Below are 15,152 nucleotides of genomic sequence, written 5' to 3'. Positions count from 1 at the left end.
GCGTGGTGGTGGGTGCCTATAATTCCAGCTACTCAGGAAGCTGAGGAAGGAGAATAATTTGAACCTGGGAAGCAGAGGTTGCAGTGAGCCAAAATTGTGCCATTGCACTCCAGCCTGGTCGACAAGAGTGAAACTCTGTCTCAAAAAAAAAAAAAAAAAAAAAGAAGGAACCAGTGGGGCAAGCAGAGTTAAGATGCTTTGCTAAGTTAAAGAGTCTACTAACTACCAAATCTTGCTGTGGCTTATCCAGAGCTCTCAAAATGCTACCAATTTATTTTTAAGAAGACCTAAATCCTCATTTTGGCTTTCAGGACACTAGGATTTGCCTTCAACCCATGTCTCCAGCCACATATTTTCTTACTATTCTTCGAACATACCTTTCTCTCTTTTCTTCACTCTTCATTATGCTGTTAAATCTACCTATCTAAATCTATTCCAGACATCTATTTAAAAACTTGTCCTGGCCAGGCACAGTGGTTCACCCCTGTAATCCCAGCACCTTGAGAGGCCGAGGCAGGCAGATCACTTGAGGCTAGGAGTTGAGACCAGCCTAGCCAACATAGTGAAAATCTGTCTCTACTAAAAATATAAAAAACAAAAAAAAATTAGCCAGGCATGGTGGTATACACCTGTAATCCCAGCTTCTCGGGAGGCTGAGGCCTGAGAATCACTTAACTCAGGGAGATAAAGGTTGTAATGAGCCAGGATCACACCACTGTACTCCAGCCTGGGCACAGAGCGAGACCATCTCAAAAACAAAACAAAAACAAACAAAAAAACAAACAAAAAAGTCTGTCCTGATTATATTAGTCTAGCGTGACCTCTTACCCCTGAAAATTGCTATATCCCATCACTGTATAACTTATTCCAGCAACTGAAATTAAGATGACAGGAGAGGCTCAGAGCACTGACTCTGGAGCTAGACTGTCTGGGTCTGAATCTTGGCTCCAAGGATGACCTTGGACAAGTCACTTAACTCTTCTGTGTTCCAGTTTCCTCATCTAGAAAACAGGGATGATAATAATGCCTACTCACAGGGTAGTTCTCATGGTGAAAGGAACACATGTAGAAAAATCACCTAGAGCAGTGCCTGTAAGTAGGAAGTCCTAAATAATCACTAGTTATGACCACTCTTATTAATCATATGCTGAACTGTGATAACTCTTCCACTGTTTCTTTACTGTAATTTTTTTATTTATTGTTTAGCTTACACTAAGTTTATGTATTAATTCTCCAACTTATACTTTATGTACCTTGAAGGCAGTCTGTCTTGTGCATAGCAGATATCAGTCATCTTAAATCAGTTTTGTAATGAGGCAAGGTCAAAAACAGTACGCACAAAATATTTCCTGGTTAGGTTTGACCAAGTACTGCTGAATTTCAAAGAAAAGGAGTGCACTGTTTAAAAATACTCACTATTCTTTAAAAATAACAATTCCAGAGGGAAAAAGTAATGGTTACTGAGAAATCACTTAAATTCTTTATTTTAAAATATGCTAGACAGTTCCGCAAGACTCAGGGATCAGAATTTGTCCAAAAATAATAATGTACTAAAAACTTAAAAATTGAGTGAGACTTTTCATTTTCTTTGACTTTACCTTGCCGCACTCCAGTTTCAATCCTGGTGGAAGGATCTGCTCGAGGGGTAGAGAGGTGCACTAATGGGCCAGCCCCAGGCATGAAGTTATTGCTAGGATCTTCTGCATATATTCTAGCTTCGAAGGCATGGCCCTGCAGAGTTATTTCTTCCTGGCTCAAAGGAATCTTCTCTCCTGCTGCAATCTGGTAACAGAATAGTGTTTCTTATGAAATCTACCATATAGCGGCTCCCAGACTTAGTAGATCAATGGTCTTGCTTTTTTTCGAGGTAAAACGTACATCTAGGTTTTGCAATGCAGCCAAATAAAAACTATTATTTTGTCTACTCATTTGAGTATTGGGCAAAACAAAAATAAATTAAAAAACAGATGCAGCTTGGCAACAGTCTATCATTTGGGCATCAGAGTTTTTAAATGGCAAAAGCAGGCAAAGTGATGGCTAACTTACAAATATAAAAATCAGTGTTTGTTCAATATAATCAAAACCAAAATTTCTTACTGGCAACATACTCTCAGTTTTCATTTAAAACATTAGCACTCAATTCCCAAATCAATTTTTTTAAAAAATAGTACGTTATTAGTGTTTACGACTAGATTCACAGCCAAGCAAAAAGTGTAGCTGGCGTTGTCATCCTATGCTGTAATCTTCATCAGCAAGTGGGTGATAAAGCAAAACAGAAAGGGGAAAATTATGGTTTTTCAATTTTGTTATGTTGATGTGTACTGCATGATACCAGATTACAAACAGGGTGATCACTACGGTTTGTTGTTACTATAATTATTACTATTTTGGCTATTATGTACCAATACAACAAATCACTCTCTTCAATTAACTAGTATAAACTGGAAATGGCTATTGGAGGACACACTGCACTTTTCTCTATTTACTCTCAAGCTTTTTTCCAAGATGAGAAAATGACAACCTAAAAAAGCAATCTAGATACAGGAAAAAAGACTCTAAGTAACTTAGCATGACATTGAACTACACCGGTTAAGTATAAAACGGAGGCAAAAGTTTCATTTTTCTGAATCTGTAAATATGAAAGATCAGGATGCACAGCAGTTAAGAATGAAAGGAAACGGAACTAAGTTAAATGCCTTTATGGCAGTATATTTTGAAAATACCTCAGGTTCTGCAGCCAGATTGCCTAGGTTCAAATTTTGTCTCTATACTTACTTTGTCATGTAGACAAGTTTCTTAAGCCTTCCATGCTTCAGAGAAAAGTGTCTGGCATACAGTAAGCATTATGTTACCTATTATCATTCCATCCTTAGGATCTAGAACCAAAAATTCCATTTGACCCAGCAATCACATTACTGGGTATACACCCAAAGGATTATAAATCATTCTACTAAAAAGATGCATGCACACGTATGTTTATTGCAGCACTGTTCACAATAGACTTGGAACAAATTCTTTAATATTTTAATAAAGAATTCTGGGCCAGGCGCAGTGGCTCATGCCTGTAATCCTAGCAATTTGGGAGGCCGAGGCAGGTGGATCACCTGAGGTCAGTAGTTCAAGACCAGCCTGGCCAACATGGTAAAATCCCGTCTCTACTAAAAACACAAAAATTAGCTGGGCATGGTGGTGCACGCCTGTAATCCCAGCTACACGGGAGGCTGAGGCAGGAGAATCGCTTGAACCTGGGAGGTGGAGGTTGAGGTGAGCTGAGATCACGCCATTGCACTCCAGCCTGGGCAAAAAGAGCAAAACTCCGTCTCTTATGTTCACCTTGACTTGTCTTTGCCTGTCCATTTTCCTTCAAGCTTGGCATCCACTTGAGTGTCGCTGGGTCTTTGGAGATAGTGCCATTTGAGTTCTCTCAGGCTGACATTGGCTCTCTGGAACCCCTAACCTTGACATTTTCACCAGCTTTCCCTGAACACTGTTAACTATCTGTATCTGTAGCCTGAACCCAGGACACTCACATCAGTCACTGTTCAACCCTTGTTCTAGGAAGGCTTGACTACACAGGCAGGTCCTCAAGCTTGGACTCTTGACTTGTGAGCCCCTTTGTTTTACCTCTGTTTAAAGGCCAGATGCCAAATGCCTTCAACTGTATATTAACCAGGTCCAGCAGCTTCCCTGAGTTCTAGTGTCCCTCCCCAGATGATAAAAGCTGGCTTCTCTTTCCGAAGAGCCTTGACAAGCTCTTACAAAAAATAAATGTCTGTTGGTTTCCCTAATGCCCAAAAGCTTTCTCCTTCCTTAATCCTTAGAAATCTTTTTTTCTCTTATGATTTCCAAAGTCTAAACTCTCTTGATTTACTGCTTCAGAAAAATTGTCCTCCTTTTCCTTGAATTCTGGAAATATAAACACTCTTTCCAGAAGTTTCCAAAGCCACTACAGTTTTTCTTGACACTCACTAAAACTTACTAGCTTGCTGTGCCTGGTTTTCATTAGCGCCCTAGGATATACAGCCCCAGAAGAACCTTTTGGCTCAATTAAAACCACCAATCACCCCCAAGGAACCAACAAAAGGAGTATTATATTATTATTTACAGAAGTTCTGAAAAGATAAAATTATCAAAATAATCAAGACTTTAGCATCACACCATAAAAAAAAATTTAGATTCAGGATATATAAGGAACCGAGAATCCTACAGATATCAGGAATGTCTCTATTACTTAACAAATTTTTTTCATGTTAAGAAAAAGAAGGCTAAAGTAAAATCTGTTGTTCTTACGAGAACAAAAACAGACTAAGCTATTATTAATATTTGAGAAGTATGTTTTGTGGAATTCTGGTTTATACCAGTCCTTCTCTAACTATCCACAGTAAAAGAACAGTTATAACCTTACATGTTTGAAAAATACAGTAGACATGTCATAGCAATGCCAAAATGCTTTGTAAGTTTCCAAACAATTACTCTGAATGAACATTTACTCATGGGCCAGCAACAGCCATAAATCTGCACTTTACTTGGATCATTCTAGACCATCTCCTTGGTTCTTCATTCCCAACTCTGCCTTAGCTCATTTCATCTTGTCTAGCATCTGCCCTGCCTCTAAAATCGAATGATGGCCTGGCCCAGAATGCTGAGGCTTTAGGTAGACCATGAGGCTTTTCCCTTGAGGTGATGTGGTTGTGAGCAAGCCTCTGTGACAGAATCTCACCTGCTGGCTGCTCATGCCTAAGGGGAAATGAATCTGAGTCCTTAATGTGCCAAAAAAAGCTACAGCATCAAATGTGGCTTCACTTTTTATGTCCCATCTTCCTGTCCTCATCACAACCACCAAGAACTGAATCCTGTCCAAAATGACACCTGCTTTAGGAGGTCAGAAGGTAGTAACCTATTCTCAAGACTGTGTTGTTGCTGTTGTTGTTTTTGGATTTTGTAAATTATAGATTCAGGTGGAACACGTGAACGTTTGCTACACGGGTATTTTGCATAATGCTGGGGTTTGAGCTCCTGGTGCACCCATCATTCAAACAGTGAACATGGAACCATTTAGGTAGTTTTTCAACCCTCGCCTCCCTCCCATCAAGACTGATTATATTTTCTTTTCTTTTATTAAGATGGAGTCTCACTCTGTCACCCAGGCTGGAATGCAGCAGTGTGATCTCGGCTCACTGCAACCTCTGCCTCCCCAGCTCAAGCGATTCTCCTGCCTCAGCCTCCTGAGTACCAGCGACTACAGGCACCTGGCACCACGCTCAGCTAATTTTTGTATTTTTAGTAGAGACAGGGTTTCACCATGTTGGCCAGGCTGGTATTGAACTTCTGACCTCAGGTGATCCACCTGCCTTGGCCTGCCAAAGTGTTGGGACTACAGGCGTGAGCCACCACACCCAGCCAAGGCTGATCTTTAATAGAAAAAATATTCGCACTCTAAGCTGCCACTCCACCAAGTCAGTTCCTGTGATCATCTCAGTAACAGGATGTTCCACTTGCAGCCTTGTATTCATCTCCATGAAATAGAAATTATGTTTCGAGTCCATAATAAACTCCACAGTCCCTAAAAGATAAAAAACAATGGCATATTCAATAGTGTATAATCAATCAGTAGCAAACCAAAATCTCCCATGATGCATCACATCAAGTTTTACTGCTGCCTTCATTCAATGGTAACACTTTGCATTTCATGAAGAAAACATCTCACATTTGCAGCAGCATGAGTCTTAGTCAAAAATAGAGAGCTGTATGAAATTTGGCAACGAAAAGGTATATTCGGGGTTGTGAGCAAATGGTAAGCCCAAATTATGAATCCGTTTCAGCTGCTGTAACAGTGAGAACAAGGGTGGACCACATGTTACTGCCTCAGAGCACCAAGATCCTGGGAGCCTCATAGCATGACATCCCATCTCACCCTAACCCCATGGAGAAAAAGAAAACTTTTTTTCCATGATTGTGGGCTCCGAGGAATTTCCTTTTAAAGTCCTTTGGCTGGTAACCCATTGAAAGATTGTTTGGCAACTAAACCTTATGCTAATATCTATTGGCATTCTATTAAGCTCTAAAAAATTTCCCCTAACTTTATTAAGGTTCAATTTTAGACAACAAACTGTAACTATTTTAAGTGTAGGTGTGTGATTTAGCAATTGAATACAATCATAGAACCACAATGAAACTATAGAACATTTCCATCATAAAAAAAGTTCCCTTGTTCCCATTTGGAATCAGTCCCTTCACTAAACCCTGGGATCCAGGAAACCACCAATCTGCTTTCTGTCACTATAGTTTTCCTAGAATTTTATATAAATGAAATCATATAGTTTGTAGTCTTCTGTGTTTCTGTGTTTGTGTGTTTTTCTCTTAGCTTAAAGTGAATACAATGTAAAATTGTTTTTAAAAGTGTGGTCACAACCCATTAGTGGATTTTAAAATCAATTCTTTTTTTTTTTTTTAAAGACGGAATCTCACTCTGTCACTCAGGCTGGGGTGCAATGGCGTGATCTCGGCTCACTGCAACCTCTGCCTCCTGGGTTCAAGCAATTCTTCTACCTCACCCTCCCTGTAGATGGGAACACAGGCGCACGCCACTATGTCCGGCTAATTTTTTGTATTTTTAGTAGAGATGGGGTTTCACCATGTTGGCCAGGCTGGTCTCGAACTCCTGACCTCAAGTGATCTGCCTGCCTTGGCCTCCCAAAGTGCTGGGATTACAGGTGTGAGCCACTGTGCCCAGCTTAAAATCAATTTGAAGACTCTTGGCATCTGATCCGGCATCAAGGAGCTTAGAAGTTGCCACTCTGTCCTATCAAGTAAAAAGCTGAACAAGCTGAAAATCAACAATTTTTAAATTTGTCAGAGAAATCAGGTCACAGGGCAAGCTGCTTGTCCACAGAACCAGAGAGACAGACAACTGACAGGCAGATACAGAGATGCCATGAGGATAAGCCTGAGCTGTAATTGACAAATTCCTGGCAGCTCAGTGTGGACAACTCTGAGAGTTAAAAACTCCAAGGCGACCCAGTTACAGGAGGACCCCACACTTCTGTGAGTTTTACCTCTAGGAGCTCTGCCAGACCTTCACAGTGAATATCAGAAAAAAATCCTCCCATGCTTCCAGCATCAGAAGAAGGGAAATGCAACCAGTTTGAAATACACCAAAACATTCAAGGTTTGCCCTTGAGAAAAACTATTTTATCAGAGCCTAAACGATTGGGATTTTATCAGAGCCTAACCTCACTGGGGGAGGAGAAATACTCAACCCCAGCCTTTGCCAGACATCCTGTCCAATCTAAGGGGTGGAGGAGAACAAAACAAAAACATACCGGGAAGCGCTGGTGAAGTTCACACACCAGGGGCACAGGCTCAGCAAGACTGACATCCAATCATGGGACAGTAGAACATGCCCCCTCCAGCCTTATCACATTACAAAAGGCCTGTTTAGCAAAATTCTCTTTACCCAGTACACCAGGTCCATCTTTCAACAAAAAATTACAAGGCATACTAAAAGGCAAAAAACACAGTTCGAAGAGACTGAAGAAGCATCAGGTATGGCAGGAATGTTAGAATTATCAGACACAGAAATTCTAAACTGTGATTAACAGGCTAAGGGCTTTAATGAAAAAAGTAGACAACATGCAAGAACAGATGGACAATGTAAGCAGAGAAGTGAAAATTCTAAGAAAGAATAAAAAGGAAATGCTAGAATTGAAAAAAAAAACAAAACAAAACCATAACCCTAATAGAAACGAAGCATGCTTTGTGGGGGGCTCATTAGCACATTGGGTATGGCAGGGGAAAGAACCTCTGAACTTGAGGATATGACAACAGAAATTTCCAATTCTGAAAAACAATGAGAAAAAAACCTTAAATAGAACAATATCTAGCACTGTAAGCCAACTACAAAAGGTATAACTACACAGAATGAGAATACCAGAAGGAGAAGAAAGGAAGGAACGGAAGTAATATTTGAAACAATAATAACATGTTACTGCATACTGTAGGCAACTGTAACACAGTGGTAAGTATTTGTATATCTAAATATATCTAAACCTAAAAAAAGTAATGCATTGTACTATGATGTTGCAGTGGCCACAATGTCACTAGATAGGAATTTTTCAGCTGCATTTCAATCTTATGGAACCACTGTTATATTGAACAAAATGGTGTTATGCAGCATATGACCATACTTGATATGCTAAAACAGGAGAGGAAATTGGATCATATAAGATGCTCAATTAAAACCATGAAAGGCAGAAAAGGTCTGAAAGATAAAAATAGGAAAAAGGGGAATAAACAGAAAACAATAAATATGGTAAATATTAATCAAAGTATATTAACAATCACTTTAAATGTTGAGGTCTGAATATACCAATTAAAGGACAGAGGTTGTTCGAGCAGATAAAAAAGCAACAGACAAATATATGTTATCTACAAGAAATCCACTTTAAATATAAAGACTTGTAGATTTAAAGTAAAAACAGAGAAAGATAGAATATGCTAACACCAAAGAGAGTGGGAGTAGCCATCCTAATTTTAGAGCAAATTTCAGAGCAGGAAAAGTTATCAGGGATGAGGGCCATTAAACAATGATAAAGGGGTAGACATAACAATTTTTAACATGCATGTACCTAACAACACAGCATAAAATATATGTGGCAAAAAAGAATTGTAAGGAGAAATAGATTAATTTACTATTATAGTTAATTCACTATTATAGTTGGAGACTTTAACACCTATCTGTTATTAAATAAATATGGATGATCCAGCAGGCAGAAAATCAATAAGGACATAGTTGAACTCAACAGCACCATCAATCAACTGGATACAACTGTCATCTATAGACTATTTCATCCAACAACAGCAGAACACATTCTCAAACTAGAAAGGAATATTCACCAGGATAGACCACATTCTGTAACATAAACCACGTCTTAACAAATTTAAAAGAATAGAAATCATACAGTGTCTGCTCTCAGAACATAACAGAATTAAACAAGAAATCACTAACAGAAGGATATCCGGAAAATCCTAAGATATTTGGATATTAAACAACACACTTCTAAATGACACCTGAATCAATAAAGAAATCTCAAGAAAAAATTTAAAATATTTTGAATTAAATAAAAATACAACTTTCAAAATTTGAAGAATGTATCAAAAGCAGTGCATAGTGGGAAATTTATAGCATTGAATGTATATATTAGAAAAGAAGAAAATACCAAAATCGATAATCTAAGCTTATATTTTAATTAATGAGAACAGCAAATTAAATCCAAAGTAAGCAGAAGAAATAATAAAAGTTAAAGCAAAAATTAATGAAATTGAAAATGGAAAATCAATAGAAAAAAATCACCAAAACCCAAATTGGTTCCTTGAAAAGATCAATAAAATCAATAACCTTGGCTGCGGCGGGCAGATCACGAGGTCAAGAGATCAAGACCATCCTGGCCAAGATGGTGAAACCCCGTTTCTACTAAAAATACAAAAACTGAGCTGGGTGTGGTGGCGCGCGCCTGTAGTCCCAGCTACTCAGGAGGCTGAGGCAGGAGAATCACTTGAACCCAGTGGGTGGAGGTTGCAGTGAGCCAAGATCTCGCCACTGCACTCCAGCCTGGTGACAGAGTGAGACTCTGTTTCAAAAACAAAACAAAACAAAAACACAATAACCTTTAGCCAGGTTAACCAAAAAAAAAAAAGAAGAGAGAAAACACAAATTGCTAGTAATGGAACAAAAAGAGGGCTATCACTACAGATCCCATGGACATTAAAATGATAATAAAGAAATATGAATAATTCTATGCCCACAAATGTGATAACCTAGATGAAATGAACCGATTCCTTCAAAGACACAATCTGTCAAAACTCATACAAGAAAGAGAGATCCTAGGGCCAGGTGCAGCGGCTCATGTGTGTAATCCCAACACTTTGGGAGGCCAAGGTGGGAGGAATGCTTGAGCTCAGGGGTTTGAGACCAGCCTTGGCAATATGGGGGGACCCTGTCTCTACTAAAAGTTTAAAAATTAGCTGAGTGTTGTGGCACATGCCTGTAGTTCCAGCTACTTGGGAGGCTGAGGTGGGAAGACTGCTCAAGTTCAGGAAGTGGAGGTTGCAATGAGGATAGGCCAGGCATGGTGGCTCATGCCTGTAATCCCAGCACTTTGGGAGGCTAAGGCAGGAGGATCTCTTGAGGCCAAGAGTCTAAGACCAGCCTGGGCAATATAATGAGACCCTGTCTCTATAAAGAGAAATAATCTGAATAGCTATGTTTATTAAAGAGATTGAATCAATAATTAATAACCTTTCAAAAGAGCACAAGGCCAGCCGAGTATAATATAACCTAGACAAGCTTGAACATGGTGATGACTTTTTATATACAACACCAAAGGCATGATCTACAAATAATTGATATGCTGGACTTCATTAAAACTTAAAACTTCTGCTCTGTGAAAAGGAAAGTCAGCCGGGTGTGGTGGCTCATGCCTGTAAATCCCAGCACTTTGGGAGGCCAAGGTGGGCGAATCACCTGAGGTCAAGAGTTCAAGATCAGCCTGGCTAACGTGGTGAAACTCCGTCTCTACCTAAAATGCAAAAATGTAGCTGGGTGTGTGATGGCGCATGCCCATAATCGCAGCTACTTGGGGGGCTGGGATAGGAGAATAGCTTGAACCTGGGAGATGGAGGTTGCAGTGAGCTGAGATCGCGCCACTACACTCCAGCCTGGGAGACAGAGTGAGACTCTCTCTCAAAAAAAAAAGAAAAAAAAGAAAGGGAAAGTCAAGAGAAGTGAAGACAAGCCTCAGACGAACAGGTTTGAAAAGGTACATCTGATAAATAACTGTTATTCAAAATATACAAAGAACTCTTAAAACTCAACAATAGGAAAACAAACTAACTGATTAAAAATGGGTGAAAGACCTGAACAGACACTTTATTAAAGAAGATATACAGATGGCAAGTATGCATATGAAAATATGTTCAATATTGTATGTCATTAGCGAAATGCAAATTAAAACAATGAGATACCAAATGACCCGAATCCAAAACACTGACATCACCAAAAGCTGTTGAGGATTTGGAGCAACAGGAAACCTCTTTTGTAGCTGGTAGGAATGCAAAATAGTACAGTCACTCTAGAAGAGAGTTTGTCAGTTTCTTCCAAAACTAAACATTCTCTCACCATATGACCCAGTAGCACGCTCCTTAGTATTCACCCAAATAAACTAAAAAATTATGTCCATACAAAAGCCTGTTTGTTTCCAGGGCGTTTATAGCAGCTTTATTCATAATTGCCAAAACTTGGAAGCAACCAACACGTCCTTCAGTAGCTGAATGGATAATAAACTCTGGGACATCGAGACAACAAAATATTATTCAGCATAAAAAAGAAATGAACTATCAAGCTGTGAAAAGACATGGAGGAAACTTAAATGCATATTATAAAGAAACCAATCTGAAAAGGCTAAATACTGTAGGATTCCAGCTATATGACATACTTGAAAAGGCAAAACTAGGGAGGCAGTAAAAACATGAATGGCTGCCGGGGTTTAGGGGGAATGGAGGGATGAATAGACAGAGCACAGAGGATATTTAGGGCACTGAAACTATTCTATACCATAGTACAATGGTGGATACATTTCATTACACATTTGTCAAAACTCACAGAATGTACACCACCAAGAGTGAGCCCTAATGTCAACTACGGACTTGGGTGATAATGATGTGTCACTGTAGGGTCACTGACTTTAACAAACATTACCACTCTGGTACAGGGATGCTGATACTGTGGGAGCTTGTGTGTTGGGGAGTGTCAGCGGGGGACGGGGGTATATGGGAACTCTCTGTACTTTTTGCTCAATTTTGCTGTAGGCTTAAAACTGCTCTAAAAAATAAAGTTTATTAACTATTAAGAAGTAAAAAAAAATCAATCTAGTGATTTTAAAATAGAATACAAAATATCAAAACTCATATAATTAAGACAGGTACTGTTTAAGGAAACGTTTGTTTCAAATATATATGTATGTAAAAATAAACATTTATGTGTACGTACCAGGTCTCAATATCAAACGTATTTCTTACTGTGAATATGGTCAAAACAGCTTGAAAGCGACTGATTTAAAACTTGTGTTTCTCTTGCCTTCTAAAACAAAAATTAATCACTGTTAACGTCTCTTCCATTAGAAGCAAATCTTAACATACCTGCTCCAACATAATTTACAGCTTTAGCAGCTCTGACTGCAGCTTCTCCCAGCTTTTTTCTTACTTCAGGTTTAATACCAGGCTATGAAAAAGATATTTAAATAAATCTCCATTAGTAGCTTGCCTTACTAGAAATTCCATTAAAATTCAATTCAGTCAGGTGTCACGTAATGATGTTTCTCAGTCAACGACAGATCACACATACAACAGTTGTCCCATAAGATTATAATGGAGCTGAAAAATCCCTATCACCTAGTGACACTGTAGCTGCCATAACATCACAGCACATTCATTAGTCATGTGTTTTGTGGTAAGGCTGGTGTAAACAAAACGACTTCACTGCCAGTATACAAAAGTATAGCACAATCGGCCGGCCACAGTGGCTCACGCCTATAATCCCAGCACTTTGGGAGGTTGAGGCAGGCAGACCACGAGGTCAGGAGATCCAGACCATCCTGGCTAACACGGTGAAACCCTGTCTCTACTAAAAATACAAAGAAAATTAGCCGAGTGTGGTGGTGGGCGCCTGTTGCCCCAGCTACTCGGGAGGCTGAGGCAGGAAAATGATGTGAACCCAGGAGGTGGAGCTTGCAGTGAGCAGAGATCACGCCACTGCATTCTAGCCTGGGTGACAGAGCGAGATTCCGTCTCAAAAAAAAAAAAAAAAAGTATAGCACAATGATGCGCTGCATGTAATACTTTATAATACAACTACTTTTTTAAAAAAATTTACTATACTACACAATTCTAATAGTTACTTTAAAGTGTATCCCTTTTACTGAAAAAAAAAAGTCACCTGTAAAACAGCCTCAGGCAGGTCCTTCAGGAGGTATTTCAGAAGGCGGCATTGTTATCATAGAATATGACAGCTCCAAAGATGTTACTGACCCTGAAAACTTTTAGTGGGACAAGATGTGGAGAAAAGAAAGTGACATTGATGATCCTGACTCTGTTTAGGTCTAATGGGTGTGATTTTGTCTTCATTTTTAATAGAAAAGTTTAAAAAGTTAAAACAGGCCAGGTGTGGTGGCTCACCCCTGTAATCCCAACATTTTGGGAGGCCGAGATGGGTGAAGCACTTGAGCCCAGGAGACTGGTAACAGCCTGGCGAGAATCAAACCATAGAGCAACACGGTGAGCCCCCGTCTCTAAAAAATAAAAAAAATTGGCCAGGCATGATAGCACACCCCTATAGTTTCAGTCACTCAGGATGCTGAGGTGGGAGGATCACTTGAGCCCAAGACGTCAGGGGTCTAGTGAGCCATGTTTGTGCCACTGCACTCCATCCAGCCTGGGTGACACAGCAAGACCCTGTCTTGAAAAAATTTAATTTAATTTAATTTAAAAATTTTAAAATAGGGGCCGGGTGCAGTGGCTTACACCTGTAATCCCAGCACTTTGGGAGGCTGAGGTGGGTGGATCATGATGTCAAGAGTTCGAGACCAGCCTGGCCAACATAGTGAAACCCCCGTATCTACTAAAAATACAAAAATTAGCCAGGTGTGATGGCCAGTGCCAGTAGTCCCAGCTACTCTAGAGGCTGAGGCACGAGAATCACTTGAACTCAGGAGGCAGACGCTGCACTGAGTCAAGACTGCACCACTGCACTCCAGCCTAGGCTACAGAGTGAGACTCTGTCTCAAAAAAAAAAAAAAAAAATTAAAAAACAGGAAAAAGGTTATAGAATAAGGCTATAAATAATTTTTTTTTTTTTTTTTTTTTTTGGAGATGGAGTCTCACTCTGTTGCCCAGGCTGGAGTGCAGTGGTGTGATCTTGGCTCATTGTAACCTCTGCCTCCTGGGTTTTTTAAAGCAATTCTGTCTCAGCCTCCTGAGTAGCTGGGATTACAGGTGCCTGCTACCACATCCAGATAATTCTTATATTTTTAGTAAAGACAGGGTTTCAGCATGTTGGCCAGGCTGGTCTCAAACTCCTGACCTCAAGTGACCCACCTGTCTCAGCCTCCTAGAGCCCTGGGATTACAGGTAGGAGCCACCACACCTAGCCAAGAAAGAATATTTTTGTATGTCTGTATAATGTGTTTGTGTTTTAAGCTAAGTATTACAAAAAAAGAGTCAAAAAGTGAAAAAAAAATTTGAAAGTTTATAGAGTAAAAAAGTTACAGTAAGTTAAGGCTAATTTATTAAATATATTTTATAAATTTAATTGAGTGTAAGTGTACAGTGTTTACCAAGTGTACAGCGATGTACTAGGTCTTCACATTCACTCACTGTCCCACCCAGAGCAACTGAAAATCTTGCAGGCTCAATTCATGGTAAGTATTCCATACAGGTGTATCATTTTAATAATCTTTTATACCGTATTTTTACTGTACCTTTTCTATGTTTATATATGTTTAGATACAAATACTTACCACTGTGTTACAACTGCCTACAGTATTCAGTACAGTAACATGCTGTATAGGTTTGTAACCTAGGAGCAATGGGCTCTACTAGCAGCCTAGGTGTGTGGTAGGCTTTGCTATTTAGGTTTAAATACACTCTATGATGTTCACACGATTACAAAATAACCTAAGGACGCATTTCTCAGAATGTATTCCTATTGTTAAGCAATGCATGACTGTATTATATTTCTATGTATCAAATTCTGCATGAAAAAGATAAAAAGTTGGCCGGGTGCGGTGGCTCACGCCTGTAATCCCAGCACTTTGGGAGGTCAAGGTGGGTTGATCATGAGGTTAGGAGTTCAAGATCAGCCTGGCCAAGATGGTGAAACCCTGTCTCTATTAAAAAATACAAAACAAAAATTAGCCAAGTGTGGTGGTGGGTGCCTGTAATCCCAGCTACTTGGGAGGCTGAGGCAGAGAATTGCTTAAACCCACGAGGCGGAGGATGCAGTGAGCCGAGGTAGCGCCACTGCACTCCAGCCTGGGTGACAGAGCAAAACTCCGTCTCACAAAAAAAAAAAAAGAAGGATAAAAAGCTAATATTATATA

At 39.6% G+C, this 15,152-nt stretch overlaps 1 protein-coding gene across 1 annotated transcript in view; it reads right to left on the bottom strand.

Moving 5' to 3' along the window:
- The window catches only part of MCCC1 (methylcrotonoyl-CoA carboxylase 1 (alpha)), a 90,519-nt gene that overhangs the window by 29,968 nt on the left and 45,399 nt on the right, over positions 1-15,152 (bottom strand). The window contains exons 9-11 of the mRNA XM_011986168.1: positions 12,196-12,277; positions 5,436-5,563; positions 1,599-1,782 (exon numbers count right to left, since the gene is read on the bottom strand). Of these exons, the coding sequence (XP_011841558.1) occupies positions 1,599-1,782; positions 5,436-5,563; positions 12,196-12,277 (394 nt within the window). The remainder of the gene's footprint in view (positions 1-1,598; positions 1,783-5,435; positions 5,564-12,195; positions 12,278-15,152) is intronic.

The sequence above is a fragment of the Mandrillus leucophaeus genome, unplaced genomic scaffold (assembly GCF_000951045.1).
Source record: "Mandrillus leucophaeus isolate KB7577 unplaced genomic scaffold, Mleu.le_1.0 Scaffold295, whole genome shotgun sequence".
Classification (NCBI taxonomy): domain Eukaryota; kingdom Metazoa; phylum Chordata; class Mammalia; order Primates; family Cercopithecidae; genus Mandrillus; species Mandrillus leucophaeus.
This window is presented reverse-complemented; position numbering and strand designations above follow the sequence as displayed.